Source organism: Mustela nigripes, chromosome 9 (genome assembly GCF_022355385.1).
Source record: "Mustela nigripes isolate SB6536 chromosome 9, MUSNIG.SB6536, whole genome shotgun sequence".
NCBI classification, from domain to species: Eukaryota; Metazoa; Chordata; class Mammalia; order Carnivora; family Mustelidae; genus Mustela; species Mustela nigripes.
The window spans coordinates 89,365,274-89,388,465 of NC_081565.1; the positions used below are offsets into that span (position 1 = coordinate 89,365,274).

General features: G+C 55.5%; 1 protein-coding gene across 2 annotated transcripts in view; it reads left to right on the top strand.

Annotated features, from left to right (window-relative positions):
- SECISBP2 (SECIS binding protein 2) overlaps positions 1-23,192 on the top strand; it is a 43,910-nt gene that overhangs the window by 18,344 nt on the left and 2,374 nt on the right. For both annotated transcript variants that reach the window (XM_059412095.1, XM_059412096.1), the window contains exons 11-14: positions 16,174-16,337; positions 16,915-17,053; positions 17,516-17,663; positions 18,103-18,323. In XM_059412095.1, the coding sequence (XP_059268078.1) occupies positions 16,174-16,337; positions 16,915-17,053; positions 17,516-17,663; positions 18,103-18,323 (672 nt within the window). The remainder of the gene's footprint in view (positions 1-16,173; positions 16,338-16,914; positions 17,054-17,515; positions 17,664-18,102; positions 18,324-23,192) is intronic.

Below are 23,192 nucleotides of genomic sequence, written 5' to 3' on the forward strand. Positions count from 1 at the left end.
AATAGATAAACAGAATTTCATCAAAAACAAGAACTTTTGCATAGTAAGGGACATTATCAAAAAACGAGAAGAATTTCTTTACAGAAAGCGAGAAAATGTTTGCAAATCATATACCTGATAAGGATTTGCTGTCCAGAGACCTACAGAATCCTCCCAAAGCTCCACATTAAACACCCACTAAAAAACAGGCAAAGGACTTGGCGGCGCCCCACAAGAAGACACTCGCGTGGCCGGTAACACGTGAGAAGCTGCCTGACGCCCTCAATCTGGACGCGTCGAGCCAGCGCCGCAGGGAGCTGGTTCTTCGTGCCTGCCGCGGTAGCGGTCGTCGGAAATTTGGAGAAACGGGGGAGGACGAGACCGCTCTGGGAGGCCGTCCGGCAGCTCCTCAGGATGCTGGACCCGGCCCCTCGCAGGCCCCTGCTCACAGCAGCAGCGTCCCGAAGAGCTGAAAAGGAAACAGCCCCTGGTGTGTATCGGCACAAACGGGTGACCAGGGTGTGGCCCGGCCTTCGTGCCGGCTGCCGCGACCTGCGTGGCTGCTCGCGTTCTCCGAGATGAGCCTGCATTGACGGGCCCACGCTCCGGGAGAGATCCGGAGTGGACAGTCCCCGAGAGGCCTGGAGGGTCCCTGAGCTGGAGGCTGTGGGGAGCTACTGCTCCGTGGGGACAGACTTGCAGTGTGGAGCCCGGGAGCCGTTGGGGAAGAGGAGGGCGTGGTGGTCGCACAGCACTGAATGGAGTTGGCGCCCCTGGACCGGGTGCTCAGGGCCGGTTACAGTCCAGATTCTTGTGACGGTTTGAGACCGGGACCGGGCAGGGGAGTGTTGCACACTCACGTGCTCACGAGCCTGGAGTACGTACCATGTGGCCCCTCAGGGAAGAGCTGGCTGACCCTGACCTGTCCAGCCACGAGTGTTTGATTGTTCCGCTGCGTTTCGGAGTTGCAGACCTGGGTCGATGCCGCCGCTCGCTGCTCCGCGGGCGTCCCACCGACCCGACTGTCTATTTCTCGGGCGTGCTTTTCAGTAACTGGTAGATGTCAACGTCGTTTTCCCCGCAGGTACCTCGGTTAGCCCGTCTGACCGGCCGTGGCTGCGTGTTGCCCGGACCCCGCGGCCATCTTCTGTCACTCTTAGGGCGCGTTTCTCACTGGTCTCCACTGTCCAGTCTGTATTTGATTTTCCCTGGTTGTCTCCGTGACGTTGGTCGCTTTATTCCTGGCAGGACCCGCCGCTGGGTACCCTGCGAGTCTGAGTGCCCGCACGCGCCAGAGCTCGGGGCCGCAGCCGCTCTCGGGCCTTCCCTGCGTGTTGCTTTTCTCCGCTGCTCTGGGGAAGGCCCGTAGGGCACCGACCGCACACGGGGTGGTTTTCAGACCAGTCCAGCTGCCTTGGCGGGCGTGGGTAACTCCGGGGTTACCTGTTGGCAGAGGCAGCTTTCCTCGGCAGTGAGCAGGGGGCTCGTTCCGTGTGCTCTGATGAGGGGCGAGGCAGGTGTGGCCACAAGAGACAAGAGTCGTGCAGGCTTGGTCCTCAGGTGGGCGCAGCCGGCGGGTAAGCGCCAGTGCAGGCGGCAGGCCGAGGTCAGGGGTGGGGTGGGGGGACTGTGTAGGGCTGGCCCGCTTGGTACTTGCCACGAGCTCTGGGTTGGAGGCATCCGGCACTGCCTGGCCCCCAGGCACAGGGGGTCTGGCTCGGGGGGTGGGGGGAGGCTGGCTTGCGTGGCACAGGCATGTTCCAGGCTGGACCCTTAGGTAACTCTAAGAACTGGCCGGCCCAGGAGGGCCACTGTTTCCTTTGCTGAAAGCCGTGAAGATGTCAAAGCAGCATGGTGAACAGAGAACGCACGAACCTGGTGCGGGGCCTCGCTTATGGGTCAGGGCAGGAGTCCCCCAAGCCTCCTGTTTCTCAGAGCAGTTCCCTGAGTAGCCTGCAGCGGCTTGGAGAAGTCTGGAAGACTTTCAGCCACTCTCTGGTTCTGCGGGGTACAGCCTCCGGGGAGCCCACAGGGGGCTGTGGGAACTGTGGACCGAGCTTTCCAGACCTTCCGCAAAAGGAGAAAGCCGGAAGGCAGAGGAAGGGTCCTGTGAGGGGTCTGGGGTGGCTCTTTTGGGACTAGGTTCAAGCTGGACCTTTTAGGTGGGGTCGTGTGTGAAATAGCAGTTGAGCAGAAGCAGGAGCCCTCCATCAGATCAGAGTTCTTTTAAAGAAGCATCTTCTGGTTTGGTTTACAGACCCCACTGAGGTGGAGGAGAAATCGAAACTTTAAAATTGGCCTGTCAGGGGCACCTGGGTGGCTCAGTGGGTTAAAGCCTCTGCCTTTGGCTCAGGTCATGATCTCAGGGTCCTGGGATCGAGCCCCGCATCGGGCTCTCTGCTCAGCGGCGAGCCTGCTTCCTCCTCTCTCTCTGCCTGCCTCTCTGCCTACTTGTGATCTCTGTCTGTCAAATAAATAAAATATTAGTTAAAAAACTCAATAAAAAAATTGTTCAGTCAGAAACTAAGAAGATAGTTCTGTAATTACGTGTGACTAAAAATACATAATACAGATGGTCAAATCATTCTAAAAGATTTTTAAGAGGCAAATTTTATGTTTTCCAGTTCAGGTCACCTTTTTTTTTTTAATTGTGTTACATTGGCCACTGTACAGTACATTACTAGTTTCTGATGTGTTCCGTGTTTCCTTGTTTGCATAGAACACCCAGTGCTCCATGAATCCATGCCCTCCTTAATACTCCCTGCCGGGCCAACCCATCCCCCCATCCCTGCCCCTCCAAAACCCTTAGGTTGTTTACTGGAGGCCATAGTCTCTCATGGCTTGTCTCCCTCCCCCTCCAGTTTCCTCCCCTTCACTTTTCCCTTCTTTCTCCGAATGTTCTCTATGGTTTTCCTTGTGCTCCACAAGTAAGTAAAGCCATATGATAACTGACTGACTGCTTGACTTATTTTACTCAGCGCACTCTCCTCCAGTCCCGTCCATGTTGAGGCAGAAGTTGGGTATTCATCCTTTCTGACGGCTAAGTAATACCTTATTGTATATATATGGACCACATCATCTTTATCCATTCGTCTGTTGAAGGGCATCTTGGCTCTTCCCACAGTTTGGCGACCATGGCCATTGCTGCTATGAACATTGGGGTGCACGTGGCCCTTCTTTTCAGTACATCTGAATCTTTGGTGTAAATAACCAGTAGTGCAATTGCAGGGTCATTGGGTAGCTTTATTTTTAATTTCTTAAGGAATCTCCACACTTTTCCAAAGTGGCTGCACCAACTTGCATTCCCACCAACAGTGTAAGAGGGTTCCCCTTTCTCCACATCCTCTCCAACACTTGTTTCCTGTCTTGTTGATTTTGGCCATTCTAACTGGTATAAGGTGGTATCTCAGTGTGGTTTTGATTTGAATCTGCCTGATGGCCAGTGATGATGAACATTTTTTCATGTGTCTGATAGCCATTTCTGTGTCTTCTTTGGAGAAGTGTCTGTTCATGTCTTCTGCCCATTTTTTGACATGGTTATCTGTTTTGTGTGTGTTGAGTTTGAAGAGTTTTTATAGATCTTGGATGTCAGCCCTTTGTACTGTCATTTGTGAATACCTTCTTCCATCTCAGGTCACATTTTTAAGTAGTTTCAGGTTGTTGCATTGTGAGGCTGGGATTTTGATAATATTGAAACGATGTTTTGGCCAGAGTCCCAGGATTGCCCAGACCCTGATGTGCCTGTCGCCTGTCCTTTTGACATGATTAATGGAACCATCTCTCCCATGAAAAGTAAAAACCAGTTAAGAGGAATTCAGGGTTTCTCTTCATTCTTAGCTGAGCCAGTGCTGAATAGCTCCTTGCAGAGCTTGCTGGCTAGAACACAGCTCAGAGGGCTTTGGGCTTGAGTCTGTTCTTGACCCCAACTCAGGGCTGCCCACCTGGTTGCCATGGTGATGAGGAGAGTCGTGCTTTTAGCAGTGGCACAGGGAGGACTAGCCCTGGTTACTTAGCAGATGGTGCCTTGAAATCTACAGTGTGTTTCTTTTAGATAGCAGATGGCCACACTGTTCTTCCTTACGCAGTCTGACAGTCTCTGCTCGAGTGGAATGGCTCCTTCATTCACATTTAATGTAATTGTTACTGTGGTTGGATTTACATCTGCTGTTTTGCTGTTTTTTTTTTATTCTTGGTTCCTCTTTAAACTGTCTTCTTTTATGTTAAGTGAATAGTTTTATTTATTTATATTACTTATATATTTGTTTATTTTTAGCAGGGAGAGGCAGACGGAGAGGGAGAGAGACAGAATCCTAGGCAGGCTTCATGCCTGGGGCTGGATCCCCCGATCCTGAGATCATGACCTGAGCTGAAATCAACAGTCTGACTTTTAACCGACTGAGCCACCTGGGTGCCCCAAGTAAATATTTTTAGAGTACCATTTTGAATCCTTCACTTATTTTTTCTTTACTTAAAAAAAATAATTTTCTTAAAAATAGGTAAGCAAGCAGCTGCTCATGAATAAGGAAAGTGATTGATTGCTCTAGGAATCACAGTATACGTCTGAGTTTCTGCATTGGAGAAGCTTTACACCAGTGTAATTCTTTTTTTTTTTTAAGATTTTATTTATTTATTTGAGAGAGAGACAGGGAGAGAGAGCATGAGTGAGGAGACGGGCAGAGCGAGAAGCAGACTCCCTGTGGAGCTGGGAGCCTGATGCGGGACTCGATCCCAGGACTCCAGGATCATGACCTGAGCAGAAGGCAGTCGTCCAACCAACTGAGCCACCCAGGCGTCCCAACACCAGTGTAATTCTTGTCTCCCTCTCTCTCTCTGGGCTGTAGTTGGCGTCTGTGTCATGCCTGTGTACGTCATCAACAAGAAGGTACGGTGTTATAAGCATTGCTCGATGCTTTCATGTCTTTTGAAGAAACTAAGACAAGCACTGAGAAAAGAATTTTACGTTTTCCAGCTTTATTCACGATTGTTAGTGTTCAGGATCTGTCCCTCTAGGCTCAGATACCGCCCAGTGGCACTTCTTCAGCATTTCTCCAGTAGTCCTTCCTCTCGAATCATATAGGAGTTCCGCTGAGCAGTAAGTTCTCTCGTGCTTTGTCTGTCTAGGAACATCTCTATTTTGCATTTAGTTTTGGAAGGATAGTTTTGCTGGTTATAGAATTGCTTCTTGGCAGTTTTTTCTCCCTCACTACAGGCATTCCTTGGAGATACCACGGGTGTGGTTCCAGACCACTGCTATAAAGTGAATATCACAGTAAAGCAAGTCAAGTGAATTTTTGGTTTCCTAGGGCATAAAAAAGTCATGTTGACACTGAACTGTAGTCCACTAAGTGCAACAGTAGTGTGTCTAAAAAACAATATACATATCTTATTTTTAAAAAATGTCTAAAAAATGCTAACCATCATCTGAGCTTTCAGGAGCCATAATCTTTTTGCTGGTAGAGGGTCTTGTCTGCTGTTTAAGGCTGCCGGCCCATCTGGGTGGTGGCAGCTGTGGCCGTTTCCGAAAGTAAGACAACCCTGGAGTTTGCCGCATGGACGGACTCTTCTTCCAGGAGCAGTTTCTCTGTAGCCCGTGATGCTGTATGGTAGCGTTGTACCCACAGCAAAACTTCTTTCACAACTGGAGTGCGGGATGCCTGGGGGGCTTAGTCGGTAAAGCGTTTCCTGTGGCTCTGGGTTCTGGTTATCAAGCCCTGAGTTGGGCTCCCTGCTTGTCTCTCTCCCTCTGCTCCCCCCACCCCAAGCTTGTACTCTCTCTCTCTCTCAAATAAATAAAACCTTACAAAAACCTGAAAAACTGGGGTCCATCCTCTCCAACCCTGCTGCTGTGTTATAGCTACATTCGTGTGGTATTCTAAATCCTTTGCTGTCACTTCAGCAGTCTTCACGGCATCTTCACTGGTGTAGATTCCATCTCAACCACTTTCTTTGCTCATCCGTAAGAAGCAAGTCCTCATCTGTTCAAGTCTGATCACGGGATTCTAGCAGTTCAGTCCCGTCTTCAGGCTGCACTTCTGATCCTGCTTCTCCTGCTGTTTCCCCCACATTTGCAGTGACTTCCTCCACCGCAGTCTTGAACCCCTCAAAGCCACCCACGAGGGCTGGAATCCGCTTCTTCCAAATTCCTGTTGATGTTGATAGTTTGACCTCTTCCAGATAGTGAATCATTTCCAGGATGTTTTCGGTTCGCTGTTCCCTAACCCATCAGAGCAATCACTGTCTGTGGTAGCCACAGCATTATGAAATGTATTTCTTTAAAAATAAGACTCGAAAGTCACGATAACTTCTTGATCCATGGGCCGCAGAATAGATGTGTTACCAGCGTGAGAATGGTGTTAATCTTGTTAATCTTCCCAGAGCTCTTGAGTGACAAGTTGCACTGTTAATGAGAAGTTCTCTTTTGAGTGGAATCTTTCTTCTGAGCCATAGGTCTCAACAGTGGGCATGGAACTGTGAGCCATGTTGTAAACAGACGCGCTGGCCCCAGGCTATCTTCTTCCACGTAAAGATGACGGGCAAAGTAGATGTAGCATAATTTATTCCCCCTCAATTCCAGTGTCCTTCACGTAGAGCGACACAACAGTTGTTTCAGGTGTGCGGTGCAGAGATTGAGCAGTCCGGTGCCTTACTCGGTGCATCACGATCCATATGTGTGCTTGTAAACCCCATCGCCCATTTCACCTGTTCCCCTACCCAGCTCTCCTCTGGTAACCGTCCGTTGGTTTTGTATAATTAAGAGTTTGTGTTTTTTCTTTTCCTTTGGCTCTTAAATTTCACATGAGGTGAGTGAAATCACGTTATTTGTCTTTGTTTGCCTTATTTCGCTTATTGTTATACTGTCTGGATCCATCCTCTTGTTGCAAATGGCAAGATTTCCTTTATGTTCTTTCTGTGGTTAAGTCATATCCCAGCGTATGTATGAAACGCCACGTCCTTCTTCATCTGTCCATGGACACTTGGGTTGCTTCTGTATTGGCTCTTGTAAATAATGCTGCAGTAAACATAGTGGTGTAGATATCTTTTTGAATTAAGTGTTTTGTCTTCTTTCAGGAGCTACCCAGCAGTAGAATTATTGGATCACAGAGTAGCTCTATTTTCAACTTTCTGAGAAGCCTCCGTCCTGGTTCCCTGGGCAGCGGCACCAGCGTGCATTCCCACCACCAGTGCACGAGGGCTCCCTTTCTCCAGAGTGTATTCAACACTCGTTTCTTGTGTTTTCGGTTGGTGCCATTCTCAGGTGTGAGGGGCTCCTTGTGGATTCGATCTGTATTCCCCTGGTGATGAGTGATGTCGAGCATCTTTTCCTGTGTCTGTGGGCCATCTGGGTGTCTTTTTTAGAGAAATGTCTGTTCATGTCTTCTGCCTATTTTAAAATGGATTATTTGTTTTTTTAGGTATAAGTTGTGTAAGTTCTTTTTATAGATTTTTGGATGCTAACTCCTTATTTGATAATGTCATTTGCAAATATTTTCAGCCTGCTCAGTAGATTTTTAGTTTTGTTGGTGGTTGATTTAACTGTGCAGAAGTTCAGTATTTCACTGTCGTCCCGGTAGCATGATTTTGCTTTTGTTTCCCTGGTCTCAGGAGACATCAAAAAAAAATGTTGCTGTGATTGATGGCAGAGAAATTACTGCCTGTGCTCTCTTCTAGGATTTTTCATGGTTTCAGGGCTCAAATTTAGGTCTATTCCATTTCGAATTTATTTTTGTGTGTGATGGAAGAAATTACTTGTTTCATTCGTATGCGTGTAGCTGTCCAGTTTGCCCCATTTGTTAAAGAGACCAGCTTTTCCCCATTGAATATTCTTGCCTCCTTTGTTGAAGATTGATTGGCCATATAATTTTGGTTTTATTTCTGGGCTTTCTATTCTGTTCTATTGATCTGTTTTTCTGTTTTTTTTGTTTTGTTTTGTATGTGTGTATGTGTGTGCTAGTACTGTATTGGTTTTTAAATTTTTTTTAAAGCTTTCTTTATTTTAAAGAGAGGGAGAGGGAAAGAGAATCGGAAGCAGGCTGTGCACTCATGTGACCCTCAGATCATGACCTGAGCTGGAACCATGGGCTGGACACCTGACTGGGCCACCCAGGCACCTCAGGACCATACTCTTGGTAACTGTAGCTTTTTAGTATAACTTGAAGCCTGGGGTTGTGATACCTTCAGTTTGTTGTTCTTTTTTAAGCTTACTTTGACTATTTAGTGTCTTTTGTGATTCTATAAAAATTTTAGAAGTATTTGTTCTCGTTCTGTGAAAAATGCTATTGGTATTTTGAGAGGGATTGCATTAAATCTGCAGATGGTTTGGGTAACATGGACATTTTAACGGTCTTCGTCTCCCCTGTCCATGAGCATGGAGCATCTTTTTTTTTTTTAGGATTTTATTTACTTGACAGAGAGTGCACACACAAGCAGGCGGGGAGTGGCAGGCAGAGGGAGAGGGAGAAGCAGGTTCCCTGCTCGTGGGGTTCCATCCCAGGACACTGTGGTCATGATGGGATCAGGACCTGGGCCGAAAACAGAGGCTCAGCTGATGGAGCCCCCCAGGCGCCCCGACACGGAGTAGCTTTCCATTTGTGTTGTCCTCAGTTTCTTTCGTCAGCATGTTCCAGTTTTCACAGTACACACATCTTTTACCTTCTTGGTTAAGTTTATGCCTGGGTATTTTATTGGTTTTGGTGTAATTGTAAGTGGGTCTGTTGTCTTCATTTTTCTTCATGGTATTTCATTATTGGTACTTAGAGATGCCGCGGATTTATATATATTGATTTTGTATCCTGCAACTTTAGTTTTTGGTGGAGTCTAGGGTTTTCTGTGTAGTACTGTATCATATGCTGGTAGTGAAGGTTTGACTTCTTTACCAGCTTGGAAGTCTTCTGTTTCTTTTTGTTTTCTGACTGCTGTGGCTCGGACTTTGGCTACTGTGTTGAATAAAAGCGGTAACCTACTCGTCTTGTTCCTGATTTTAGGGGAAAACCCATCGTTTTTCACCATTGAGTGTGAGGCTAGCTGCAGGTTTGTCATATATGGCTTTTATTACATTGAGATACAGTCCCTCGAAGCTACTTTGTTGAGGGTTCTTATCAGCAATGGGTATTGTACTTTGTCAGGTGCTTTTCCTGCATCTGTCGAAATGAGTGAGTGATTTTTATCCTTTCTCTTATTGGTGTATGTGTCGTGTTGATTTGTGAATATTGAGCCATGCTTGTATCCCAGGAGAAATCCCACTTGATTGTGGTGAATGATTTTTTTTCATGTATTGCTCGGTTCAATTTGTCTTTTGGAGGAGTTTTGCATCTGTCTTCATCAGAGATTCTGGCCTGTAGTTTTCTTTTATTGTTGTGTCTTTATCTGGTTTTGGTATCAGGGTAATGCTGGCCTCATGGAATGAATTTGGAAGCTTTCCTTCCTCTTTTATTTTTTGGAATAGCTTGAAAAGAGTAAGTATTAACTCTTCTTTAAATGTTTGGTAGAATTCACCTGTGAAGCCATCTGGTCCTGGACTTTTGTTTGTTCGGAGTTTTTTGATGAGTGATTCCGTTTCGTTGTGGGTAATTGGTTTATTCAAATTTTCCATTTCTTTCTGATTCAGTTTAGGGAAGTTATATGTTTGTAGGAATCTACCCAGTTCTGCTCTATGTCAGTTTGTTAACATACAATTTTTCATAATGTTTTCTTACAGTCCTTGGTGTTTCTGTGGTTTTGATTCTTTTTCATTTCTCATTTTGCTGATTTCAGTCATCTTTTTCCCATGAGTCTGGCTAAGAATTTATCGGTTTTTTTGATCTTTTCAAAGAACCAGCTCCTGGTTTCATTGATCTGTTCTGTTGTGGTTTTTTTGCTTTTGTTAGTCTCCCTATTATTTATTTCTGCTGTGATATAAATGGTTTCCTTCCTTCTACTGGCTTGGGGTTTTAGTTCCTTTAGATATAAAGTTAGGTTGTTTATTTGAGATTTTTCTTGCTTCCTAAGGTAGGCCTCTGTTGCTACAAACATCCCTCTTAGAACCATTTTCGCTGCGTTCCCCCAATTTTGGACCGTTGTGTTTTCATTCGCATTTGTTTCCATGTACTTTTTGATTTCTAAGTTGACCCGTTCATTGTTAATAACATGTCATCAATCTCCATGTGTTTGTGGTCTTTCCAGATTCTCCCTTCTGGTTGATTGCTAGTTTCATAGCGTTGTGGTCAGAAAAGATGCACGGTAGGACTTTAAGCTTCTTGAATTTGCTGAGACTTTTGGGCTAATATGTGATCTGTTCTGGAGAATGTTCCATGTGCACTTGAAAAGACTGTACATTCTGCTGTTCTGGGAGCGTTTGGAATGTGTTGTTAGATGCATCCGGTCCTGTGTGGCATTCAAAGCCACTGGTTCCTTGTTGATTTTCTGTGTGGCTGACCTACCCGTTGATGTCAGTAGGGTTAAAGTCCCCTCCTGCGGGGTGCGCTACTGTTGATGACGTTGTTTGTTATTAAATGTGTTACGCGTTGCAGCGCTCCTACTTTGGGGGCACAGATATTTACAATTGTTATGTCTTATTGTTGGATTGTCCTCTTTTTAAATTTGTTTTTTTCAAGATTTTATTTATGTGTCAGAGGTAGAGAGAGAGAACGTCAGCAGGGGGAGAGGCAGAGGGAGAAGCAGACTTTCTGCTGAGCAGGGAGCCTGATGCGGGGCTTGATTCCAGCACCCTGGGGTCATGACCTGAGCTGAAGGCCCGAGGCTCCGGGCGTCCGGCCTGCCGTCTTGGTGATGGTGTAGGGTCCTTCTGTCTTTCCGGTCTCTGTCTTGAAGTCTGGTTTTTCTCCTGCAGCACCGCTGCCCCAGCTTTCTTTTCACTTCCTTTTGCACAGAAATTCTCTTCCGTCCCTGCACTCTCAGTCCGCGTGCGCCTTTCGGTCTGAAGTGAGTCTCCGGGAGGCCGGCGTGTGGACGGTGTTGACTTCCATATCCGCTGTCACCTGTGTCTTCTCTTCGGAGCCCTTAGTCCCTTAGGTCATGGAGGAGGACGCACTTACGGCCACTTTGTTACTTGTTTCACGATGGTTTCTGCAGGTCTTCCCTGTTCTTTCTCTTCTCGCGGTTTGCTGGCCACCTTGAATGATCTGCGGGGAACCCTTTCTCTTTATTTTGGAATATCTGTTTTGTGATTTGTGTGACGCTTGGTTGGCGTCTCACGTCTCACGCACCAAGCCGGCTGTGTGGGATGTTGACGGTCGCCTACGTCTCACCCGTTCCAAAAGCACCGCATTTTACTGCTCCCCGCTGCGTTGTAGGGACACGGTGTCCTACTTTACATCTTCGTTTTGTGAATCCCTGGACTGATTTTTAGAGATAGACTTCATTTGACTGCTTTTGTGCTTCTAACATTTCTCACTCCTGCTTATGGTCTTCCAGAGATACCCCTTCGGTGTTTCTGGTAGGGCTGGTTTAGTGCTCATGAATTCCTATAACTTTTGTTTGGGAAGCTGTTTCTCTGTCCTCCTACTCTGAATGACAGCCTGGCTGGATGGAGTTTTCTCTGGCACATTTTTTCCTTTCAGCACCGTGACCCCATCACGCTGCTGTGAAGCGTCTGCTGGAAGACCTGCTTGCAGCCTTAGGGGGACTCCCCTGGATGACTGTCTCTCGTGGGTGCCTTTTTTTTTTTTTTTGGGGGGGGGGGGGGGGGGGGGGGGGGGAGGCAGCAGAGGGCGGGAGAGGGGGAATTGTAAGCAGGCTGCACGCCCTGCATAGAGCCTGGTGTGGGGCTCCGTCCCGCGACCCCGAGATCACGGGGAGCCGAAATCAAGAGTTGGATGCTTACCTGACTGAGCCACCCAGGCGCTCTTTTCCTACTGGTTTTAAAATTCTCCCTTTATCAGTATTTTCTGCCATGTTAATTCTAAGTATTTTGGGGTGGGCCTCTTTTGGTTTATTTTGCAGGGGACGCTGTACCTCCGGCCTCTGGATTTCTGTTTCCTTCCTCAGATTTGGGAAGCTTTCTTTCTCCAGATACATTTTCTGCCCCATTTTCTCTCTCTGCGCCTTCTGAGAGCCTGTAATACATGCAGATGGTACTGCTCTTGGTGCCGACGGTGAGTTTCCGGGATGCGTTCTCGGCTTTTCTCCCTCCTCCTCTCTGCTGCTCAGCGAGCTTGTCTCCCGTCCCTGGCGTCCGGGCCGTGGGCCGCGCTCGCGTCTCGTCTGGTTGACCGTCCAGCGCGCGTAGCGTATTTCTAGTTCCAGTCACTGAGTTCTTCGTCTCCGGTGGTTTTGTGTTTTCTGTCTCTCGTCGGGGTCTCACTGACACGAGTGAGGCGTCCTCCGCTCTTCTCTCCAGCGGCAAGTGTGTCGGCGACCCGTACGTGACACTGTCCGCCGGGCGGGTTTCTTAGGCCGAGTCTTAGGCCGCGTATCTCGCTGGGGTTGTTCCCCGGTCTCCGATGTGCACGTGCTCTTCTGTACTCTGCTTTCGTCGAACTCTGTGCGTCTGCCTCCCTGCTTTGGGAAAGTCAGCCGTGTCTCCCGCTCTGGAGAGCCGTGGCCCCAGGAAGAGGGGCTCCGGTCGTGTCCAGCGGTGCAGTGTCCTCTGCTGCCCAGGGCCTGACGCTTCAGGGACTGTTGCCTGTGTGGTGCGTGTGCCCTGCTGCTGTGGCCCGGCCCCTTCCTCCTTAGTCCGCTCCTCTGCAGAGCCGCACTCTGCCTGGTGAGGGCAGGGTTTGGCCCGGGGGCTGGTAGCCGGCCAGGCTGGGGCCACCTTAGCCTAACTTGAGTCGGACCAGCTGTTTGTCGGAACTGCACTGTCACCGGACCCCACCGGAGAAGCTTTTGTCATTGGGCGGGCCCTGCAGTCTCACCAGATGTCTGACGCCAGCCCGCTGCTGGGGCCGCAGGCAGACTGGTGTGTGTGGTTATCTTCCCCTCTCCTGGGGGCAGGAGTCACCGTGGAGAGGTGCAGGCCTCTCTCTCGGGGCTGCTGGCACCACTTGGGATGGGCTCGGGCCTAAGGCGTATTGGAGGGCTTAGATTCGCAGGAGAATGCAGGGACGGGGTTCCAGGAGCCAGCAAGGTGCGTGCTGGTCCACTGCCAGCAGGGACCCGCAGTGCCCAGGGACAGCTCCTGGGGGACCGGGCCATGCTGGAGGGGACGGGGCCGCAGGAGGTGTGCGGGAGTGAGGTGCCCGGTGTGGGCTGGGCCCCTGTGGGAAGGGCGTTGTAACTGCCCCGAAAACCCTCCGGAAAACCCTGCAGAGGCTGGGCTGGTGGTGGCGGGTGCATGCTCTTAGCGCTGCGCTGCTCCTGCGGGTTTCTGCGTGTCTGGGCTGGGGGTGTGCGGGAGGGAGATGGCACCTGCCGGCTCGTCGTTCTCGGAGGCGTCTCCCGGGGATCCCCGCCCTCCCGGCCCAGGCTCTGAGGTTCGCAGGCAGCCGTCCCGCCTGTATGCGCTGGGCCTCCTCCAGCCTGCGGCCGCTTCGCCGTGACTCGGTGAGCCTGCCGTGCCGTTCCTGGTCCCCCTCCAGCTCCCCAGGGCAGAGCCGCGGGTTTGGAGTTTTAGGTGCTCAGCCCCACTGGTTGTAAGAACCCGCCCGCAAGGTTCGTCCAGTCTGGTTTTCAAAGCCCAGTGTCATGGGGGCTTGTCTTCCCAGTGTGGGCCCCGGGGGCCTGGTGTGGGGTCTGCGCTCCCCCCCCCCCCCCGCACCGGGTGCGCTTCTCCCTCCTGCAGACGGCCTTCGGGTTTGGCAGGCTCCAGACCATGCTCGCCCTTTCTGTCCCTCTTGGGTGTGCCTGTTCTCTACCTTGAGCTCTGGAGAGTCTGTTCTGCCCGACTTTGGGTCCTTTTCTGGCCTGTTTACAGTCATGTCAGTGTTCTGTTAGTGTAACCGTGGGATGAGGTGAGCCTGGGAGCCTCCCCCTTGGCTCTTGTTCCCAGAAGTAAGATTTGGCATCATTTTTTTTTTTTTTAAGATTTTATTTATTTATTTGACAGGCAGAGATCACAAGGAGGCAGAGAAGCAAGCAGAGAGAGAGGAGGAAGCAGGCTCCCTGCTGAGCAGAGAGCCTGATGCGGGGCTCGATCCCAGGACCCTGGGATCATGACCTGAGCCGAAGGCAGAGGCTTTAACCCACCCAGACACGCCCCCTCCCCCCTTTTTAGATACGCCCCCGGGGCCTTTATTTCTTCTGAAGACTTTTTGGTTCCCTGTGTCCAGGCTGCCCCCTTTCCCGTGTGGTCTGCTCGCTGACGCCCTGCTGGTCTCCTGGGCTCAGTTCACTTTTCTTCGTCTCTTTAAGTGTTTTCTTGGAACCGAGTATTTGTATTTTTTTTCCGGCTTCATCGGTTTCTGTTTGGAGCTGCAGCTGCCCGGGCCCCCCGGGCTTGGGTTGTGTCCTCAGGCTGCCCCGGAGTCGTGGCAGCCGTGCCCCCAGCCCGTACCGCCGACGCGGTTTCTCTGAACTTCTGTACCCTGAGTGTGGGTCACGTCTCCTAGTTTCTTTGAAAGGCTCGGAATTTGTCGTTGAATACGCCGTATTTCAATTAATACATCGTAGCAGCTCTCGTTTCGGGGTGGTGTTTTCTCCCTGAGAGTAGCGACGGTGATGGTTTCCCTCGGTGATGGCCTTGGCCTGGCTCTGCAGGCTGTCCCGCACCTGCCGGCGGCTCTGCGCCCAGGCTGCTTGCTCTGGCTCTTGGCGGCTCCCGGGCGCGGTTGGCGCCTCTGCTGTCTGCGCACAGGCGTGTGTGGGCTTGGGGTGCCCTGGCCCGCGGGCCGTGCCGGGGCCTGCGCTGGTCCACGTCCCGGGCCTCGTGGACGCCTGCACTTGCACCCGGGCCCAGTCTCTGCAGGGATGTGGGGCGGAGGTCCCCTGGCCCTGGGCCCACAGAGGGCTATGGCTGGGGCTGGCCCGTTGCCAGATCCCCTCTCTGAAGGGCATGCGCGCCATCCTGCAGCCCTTCTGGTGGAAGGCGAGAGCTGCAGGTTATGGCGGCGTGTCCGCCGTGCTCCAGGCAGCCATGAGCAGGGAGAGGGCAGGCGCAGCCTGGAGAGGACGGCCGGGCTTGGGTGGGCGCACTGGCTGCGGTCCGCAGTTCGTTGGAAGCCCGTGGTCACTTTCTGGAGGGCTGCCATGATCGGCGAGTGTCTCATCCCGCACGGCAGCTGCTTTTCGGGACGGAGCGGCCCGATCTCCCTGTGCGTGTGCCAGGGCCCCGGTCGCACCGCTGATGCGGTGTGGAGAGTCGCCTGGCCTGGGGCAGCTGGGCGGGGCCCAGGCAGCAGGAGTCCCAGGTGCCCAGCTGAGGTCTGGCCCTGGGAGGTGGCATCGGGGACGGAGCGAGCAGGTGGGAGCAGGGTCTGCATGGGCTGCTTCCTCAAGACGAGCTCATCCCACGTCCGCTCACACGGATCCCCTGGGTGCACAGGTCCCACCATGCGGGCCGCCGTGCGGGGCTGTGGCTGGAAGCGGCCCCGCACGCCCAGCTGCGAAAACACCCAGAGCTCAGCGTCGGTCAGAGCCCGTGAGGGCTGGTCAGCTAGCGGGAGAGCACCGGTGTCATGCAAGCCGGGTGGTGGGGACATGGGGCCTGTCGGACGTTCTCTTTCCTTGGGCGTGCGTTGGGAAATTGTCCTAACGAGAGGGCAGGGAGAGGAGGCAGCGAGACAGACTGTTTCCCTGGGGCGGGAAGAAGGCAGGAAGCAGCGCCAGAGGGAAGTGCTGGGCCGCGACTGTGATCCCGCGACAGCGAAGGCTCGTCCCCGTGGCGGGGGACCGGAGCTAGGCCAGTGTCTTTCCACCTGGAGACGCAGAGAATCCTACGGGCTAGTGAGAGAGACCATGCAAGTTTGGAAACCAGTAGCCTCCCCCTGAGAGACGGTGTCGAAAATGGGGGGGAGGGACCGGACCCCGTCACAAGGGCTGTCGTAGGTGTGCGCTGCCTGGAAATAACTCACTTGCAGAGGGTGGGGGTCCCCCACCTCCCGCTTTGCTGAGCCACATGGAGGCTGGATCATGGGGAGGGACCCTGGTTGTGTCTAGCTAAGTGATGGCGTTTTGGGATCTCTGCTGGAAGGTCTGAACTTCATGGGGTTGTCAGCGAGCAGACTGTGTAACGGTCAGTCCGAGGGGGATGAGGGAAGTCATGGGCTGGGCAGCTCGGGGTGCCCTGGTGCGCCTGATGCCCCGTGTCCCCCCATGTTGCAGTCGGGGCAGTGCCGGTCCTCTCCAGAGACAGCGCGTCAGGGAAGAAGGGCCGCCTGAGCCAGGTGAGGACGCCGCACAACCCCCTGGACTCCAGCGGCCCGCTGATGAAGAAGGGGAAGCAGAGAGAGGGCCCCAAGGCCAAGAAGCCAACCTCGCTGAAGAAGGTACGCGGGGGAGGCCGGAGCTCGGAGACGCTCTGCTGGTCTGTGTCACGTCTAGAGCTCGGAGACGCCGCTCTGCCGGTCTGTGTCACGTCTAACCGCTGTAGCATTTGCAGACCTGATGTTCGTCCTGCCGGAGCGTGCGCTCTCGGCGTGTGTGTGGTTCTCTGGCAACGACCCCCTCCGTGCATGGGGCGGCAGAGGGCACGCAGCAGAGCGCCTCCGCTCCTGGAGACGGGCTCCTTTGCTTGTAATGCTCGGCAGGTGTTGTGGGCAGAGAACCAGGAACGGGGGCTACTGCCCGCACCCTCCCTGGGGTGATCTGGCTGGTGTGCAGATTCTGGAATATGGGTTCTGTTGGGGCTGGCGCGGCGGCGCTGTCTGGCCTGGGTCCTGCGTGCCCGCCTCTGCACATCTGGGGGGCGTGGGCCTGGCCCCTGGGGACGGAGGGCATGTCGCTGCCATGAGGGTGCAGGAAGGTACCGTGCCCACCTGCTGAGGTGGGGTGGCCTGTTTAGTAGAAGGGTTTATTCGTAAGGACAAGGACTTAGGTGTTTTAATTGCTTGTTTCATCTTAAAGATCATTTTGAAAGAACGGCAGGAGAGAAAGCAGCAGCGTCTCCAAGAAAACACCGGGAGTCCTGCTCCTGCCAGTGACACCGCGCTGGATGGCGAGAGCGGTGGTGATGACGGGGCCCCGGAGCAGGCTGTCCCCTCAGGTACCGCTGTTCCGGCGGCCGTGCACCGTGCCAGCTCAGGACGGCAGCTGTCGGGGTGCTGGCTGGTCAGACGGTGTTCTGTGGGCCGGCAGCGCTCCTGGCCCCTGCGCCTCTTGGGGGGCGGGCCGAAGGACAGGGGCGAGGCCGAGGGTGTGCTGTGTGGCATCGGATGCTCCCCGTGAGAATGAAAAGCACGAACCATGTAGCTGCCTGCCCAGCAGCGTGAGGGTCATGGGGTCGCAGGGGGCATGTGTCAGTACGCCGCTGCCCGAGCTGTGCCTTCAGAACAGCCCGCAGAGCATCGGTGCGTGGCTGGAGCACTTGTCACCTTTGTCCTTCTGCGGGGAGGGGCTGTCCCAGAGATGCCACCCTGTGAGATGTGCTCGGGCCTTCCCCGCCCTCGGCCCGTGCGCCTAGCGTGGCCCGGGCTGTGTGCTGACTGGCTTCTCTGTGACGTTGCAGAGGGGTCCGACGTGTCGTCCTCTGCGCCTGCGCTGGAGGGCGAGTCGGAAGGGCTGCCGAGAGCTGAGCTCCAGAAGGAGGTGGAGGGCTGCCACCTGGTCCCCAGCAGCGCAGGTTGCCCCAAGATCCACAGCAGGAGGTTCCGGGAGTGAGTGACTGCGGGCCCCGGGGTGGGCTGGGCTCACTTTGTTATGGAGTGTGGGGCTGTTGCGCCCCGTCGTCCTCAGGGCACCAGGCTGGATCCTGGCTCTCCTCGTCAGAACCCTCTGCTTCTGCGAGGTCCTTGTCGTCCTCACGTGCTGTCACAGCGGGCCAGGTGGAGAGGTGATGTCTCCCTTTCGCGGTCTGGCGTCTCTGGGGACGTCGGAGGGAGTGCCACCTGCTCCCATGCCGCCGCTCTCCGGCTCCGGCTGTGGCTGTCTGTGGCTGGTGCCGCCCCAGGGCCCAGGCCGGGCAGAAGGAGGCTTTGCCCCTCGTAGTTGGGAGCGGGGAGGACGTGCGGTCCGCCGGCCAGGAGGCCGGGTCGGCGCGGGCCGCTCCCCGCGGGGACCCCCGACAGGGCCGCCGCCAGTGGGCGCCTCCCTCAGTTACTGCAGCCAGATGCTGAGCAAGGAGGTGGACGCCTGCGTCTCGGAGCTGCTGAGGGAGCTGGTGCGCTTCCAAGACCGCACGTACCAGAAGGACCCGGTCAAGGCGAAGACCAAACGCCGGCTGGTGCTGGGGCTGCGGGAGGTGCTCAAGCATCTGAGGCTCAGGAAGCTCAAGTGCGTCATCATCTCCCCCAACTGCGAGAAGATCCAGTCGAAAGGTAACGCGCGCCGGGCGGGCTCCCGCTCCCATCACCGAAGCCCGCGTCTGCCGCTTACCTGGCCGCCCGGCGGCCACTCTCTGATGCAGCCGGGCCCGGGCCCTTCTGGCTGGCAGTCTGGCCGGTCCATCAGGCCTCCGGGGAGGTGGGGGGCTCCCGGGGCTCCTGCCGTAGGTCTTCTGTGACCAGCTGCATGGCCGTCCAGCTGGTGTGTCCTTGCTCGGTCCAGGAGCAGGGGCGGCTTGTCCCGGGGCTCGGCTGTCTCACCGGCCCCGGCAGGTCGGCTGTGTTTTGTGGCACAGTGGCTGGGCTGGATGACAGACAGGCATGGGCTGTGTGTTGGGGGGACGGGTCGTGGGGAACCTGTGTCCTGTGTCTTTGTCCGCCGAGGGCCGAGGAGCCTTCGGAGCACGTGTGCCTGTCGCCTACGTGTGTCGGGTCACCTTGCAGGGAGCTGGTTGGCGCCTACGCGGAGCTTCCCTGGCGGCCGTTGCCGGAGCCGGGAGTTTTCCTGCCTTGTGTGGGGTCCCGGGGGCCCGAGAGCAGTGGCTCAGGGCAGGCCCTGGCCCCGGACTGGGACAGCAGGGGGCTTCGGGCCCCTGTCCTCTGGCTGTGTGGTCGCCGCGCCCCATCCTTGGATCCCCGCACAGCACTGGGTTTGAACAGTGCCCGCGGCCTGAGCCTCCCCCGAGATTGTCGGTGCCTGGGATGTTCCGCAGCTTTGCCTGGGCTCCTCGAGGCTCTCTGCACCCGCCCCGTGGCCGTCCTCAGGGACGGCCCGCCGGCTCCTGCTGGGCAGCGGCTGGGCTGATGCCGGCAGCAGTGTGAGTCCGGGGCTGGTGGGAGGCAGGTGCGAGCGTGCGTCTGGCAGATGGGGCTCGGAGCCCGGTCCCCCGGCGCCACCCGCGCTCCCCCGGCGCCACCCGTGCTCCGTCCTCCTTCCTCTGCTCTGGGAGTGGGTGGGCGCTGCCCGTGCGCGGGGCTCTCTGAGCAGCAGGGTGGGCAGCGCCTGGGCCCTGCTGGGGGCGCTCTGCGCGGGGCCGCGGCGCCGCTGTCCTCGCAGCGTCCCTCGGCTCTGGGTGCTGCCGGCCTCCGCTGAACGGCAGCAGGGTTTCCCGTGCCTCCTCCTCTGGCTTCTGGGAGCTGTCTCTGCTGTCCTGAAGTCTCTGTGTCTGCTGCCGCCCTGCTGCTGTGGGGCTGATCAGTAAGTACCCTGAGCTGCGCGCAGAGAGGATGTGGCACCCCCACCCCAAGTGCCTCTCTTGCCGCTGCTTGGTTGTTTGGGTCTCAGGCCGCAGGCATGCGCGGATGCCGCCGGCCGTCATGGTCTGCTTGTTCTCAGCCGGTGTGGCTGGTGCATGGCGGCCGGGAGCTGCGTCGCAGGCCCGTGCTTGCCCACCTAGTGCGCGCCAGCATCACCCCGACCCCTGCCAGAGCGAGGCCACTGGACCCCAGAGATGCGGTTCTAGCACGTTCTTCAGTGATGCTGCTGCTGCGGGGCCACGCTGGGCCGGCTGGCTGGGCCACTGCTGTGCTGGGGAGCCCCCCCAAGGGGATGTCTTGATGCCCCTGGGCGAGACACTCAGCCTGGTGCGGGGCCGCCTCTGTCCTCAAATCCCTCCTAGAAATCGGGGCCTGGCGTTGCCAGGGGAGCCCACCAAGCCGCCCTCACCTCCCCTGAACCTCCCCCGGGCGGAAGGTGCCCACAGTGCACGCGGCCACCGGGCCCTGGGAGACTGGAACGAAGCCGTGGAGGGCGGGCTGTGGGCTCCCCCCACTCGCCCTGCTGTCAGGTTGGCGGGCTCAGCCTCTGCTGGCGCTCCAGCTTCCTGCCCTTGACTTGTGCGTGCGACTGTAACAAGCACACTGAGAAACAGGTGTGAGTGTGCAGTGGGCACTTCTGGGTGCTTTTCCCCCGACCCAGGGAGGGTGAGCCTGGCCGGCAGGTGGCTCCACCACTGGCACGTCCAGGTCCGCTGTTCGCCGTCCGTGCCCACGTGCTTCTGCTTTGAGGCTGAGGGAACTTGCCACTACGTCTTGTACGTGCTTTGCAAGGAGCAGCTAGCCGAGGGCTTGCAGTATTTTGCAGGGAGGCCTCAGCGTCCCGGCCTTGAGCCGTGGGGGAGGACCGTGTCTGCGTAGGTGGCGTTTGGTCTGGTAACTCTGAACCTGAACTTTACATGGTGCTTGTTTTGAGCGTTTAACTTGTTCTAAGTTGTGTTGTCCGAATCCTGGAACTTGTGGCTCTCACTGAGACTGTGGGCTGGGCGCTGGGCAGGGCAGAACCGTCTAGACTTGCCGCTGTGTCACACAGACAGGTGCAGCCACCCAGTCTCTCCCAGGGGAGTCCCCCGGAGGCACATGTGGGGTGTCTGCAGGGACCTGACCAGCAGAAGAGGCGCTCGGCGTGTACCTCCTCATTCCTGCCCTGCTGTCCCTCTTCCCAGTTAGCGTGGCGGGCAACCTCCAGAAACCCCAGTCCTGGCACCAGCAGGGCCGCCTGGAAAGGAGCCTTCAACGGGCCGGCAGCTGCTCAGACAGCATTTGTGATGGGCCCCGGGGATGGGGGACACGAGGCAGAGCGTGACCGCGTGGCTGGCACCCAGGGCCACGGGAGTGCCCGGCGGGCGGTGGGGAAGGACTGTGGCTCCAGCTGAGGATGGCGCGCCCCTCCTCGGCCCGCTGCCCTTGTGCTCTCCCTGCTGGCTGGGGACGCAGGCCTTCGGCTGGGAACGGAGGCCTTTATTGAGTGTCTTTGTCCGCAGAGCTTGCTTCCTCCTCTGTCCTCAGATTTTAGGTGGGTCTGGGCCAGGGCCTGGGCAGAACTGAGCGTTAGTCTCTGAGCAAACCGGCCACCGTGACGCCCCAGTTCCCAGAGCAGCGGGATGTACTTTTGTTTTCTCGTGAACGAGCATTGGCTGCTCCTGTAAGTGGTGGCAGGTGACGGGCCATGGCAGACGTTTTCTTCTCTGGCAGATGTCGTGGGCCCTGTCTGTGAGTCCGTCCGCCTGCTGATTGGGTGGGGCGGTGCCATGACATGGGCAGGTGCTGAGTTTCCCTTTCAGGAGTCGGCCCCCCAGGTGCCTGCAGCCCCCCAGAGGCAAGTGGCAGTGCCCCATTTGATGGGTCCTTGGTAATCAGGGTGTGACTGGGAGAGAGACGGAGACCTGGCATCCGGCGCTGTGGGCCCCGAGCGTGTAGCCGTCGGTCTGGGGGCCCAGCTGCGAGCACCCATGGCATGGACAGCCCCTGGGTCTTTCCGGGCATCTCCAGCTGAGAACAAGGACTCCCCGAGCTTGCTGTCCTTCCTCCTTGTGGGAGCGCCTCTGTGGGCCCCGCCGCCCGGTGCGGCCACGGGTCCTGTGGGTCACACCGCTGCTTGCCCGAGGCCGCTGCTGCACCCCCAGCGGCTCGGCTCCCGGGGGCGTGGGCGTTGGGCCCCCATTTGTCTGGGGGGAGGCGGTGAGTAGCTGCTTTCTTGTTGAAGAGCTTGGGGGTTTCAGTGAATTCATGGTTTATGTTCTTTCCCCGTTTGTGTTTTGGGTTTGCTGATCTCTTCAGTAGTGACCTGGGCCTTTTTATATAGTAAGTCAGCCCTCTGGGCGAGAGTGGTGAATGTTGTTTTGGTTTGTCTTTGTCTTTTGCCTGTTTTTTAAACGTTTTTTGGCAGGGCAGGGATTTTGGGTGTTGTTATTATACTGAGGTTTTTTGTTTTGGTGTTTTCATTTCCTTTAGATTTTATGCCATCGTCCCCCTTAATGCTCTAAGCCTATTATTAGGTTTTTAAATACTGGTTTTTCTGGTACTTCCACGTTTCTGTTTTTGTTTGTGTAGACTGTATTCTTCTCAGCGGGATCTTTGCAGAGGCCAACCCAATGGCCCTCTCCCCGCCGCCTGCCAGCGCTCCCTCTGCTGGGGTACCCCGCTCCGCGCCGCCGGGTCACTGCGCCCGCACGTGTGCTCTCGGAGCCGGATATGTGGGCCTCGTCATCTTCTTTATTCTTCAGAGAAAACCCCCGTTGTAGGAAGAGTGTTTCAGGGTTTTGGGTTGACACAGAATTGGTCTGCTGTCCTCGGGATGAGTGTGGCCGAGGGCACAGGTGCCTTCCTGTCGCTGTTCTGTTGTGTTTCCGCGCACCTTGAAGCCGTTCTGTGCATCTTCTGTGCCGGCCGAGGGGTCCGGTCCGTCTGCGGTGATCCGCACGCCTGTCCCCACACGCCCTTGCTGCTCCACTTGCCTGCGCGACTTGTGCGCACGCGCGCACACACACACACTCCCCTCTCTTGTAGTAAGACTCCGGACTGCTGGGCCCCCGTGTGGCGGCACGTCACCCACAGCCAGCCCTTCTCCGCGGGCCTCTCCTGCACCTCCCCCGCCCCCCGCGCCCGGACAGGGTGGTGGAGGGTGGGGAGTCTGCCGTGGGGGGGGGGGGGGGGGCTGGCCGGTAGTGTACTCGGTGACCTTTCCGTGCCCCAGGGTCCCATCTCTGTGGGCACCCAGGAGCTCTTGCTCCCAGGCAGTTAGCCGGGGGCCTGGGGCACAGGGCGGGTCCGGATAATGCCCTGGAGCCGTCCCGTCCTTTGCAGCAAACACCCGTGAAGCCCACCGAAGTAAGAGTTCTTCCTGCTGGGTTTTTGTGCTTGGTTTGTGGCTCACACCTTGGAATAGTCCTGATAACTCCCCAGAGGTGTTCTGTAAACAAAGGTGACCTTCGGGGCGGCCCAGAGGCAGGGGCTGGCTGCCAGGAGGGTCAGCCAAGTAACTGGGGTCCCGCCGGTTCCCAACCCGGCCCAGGCCTCCAGGGAGGGGAGGGGCCGGAGGTGGAGTCCGCAGCGGCCTGTGGGGCGCCTGCTGGTGGGTGCACGGGG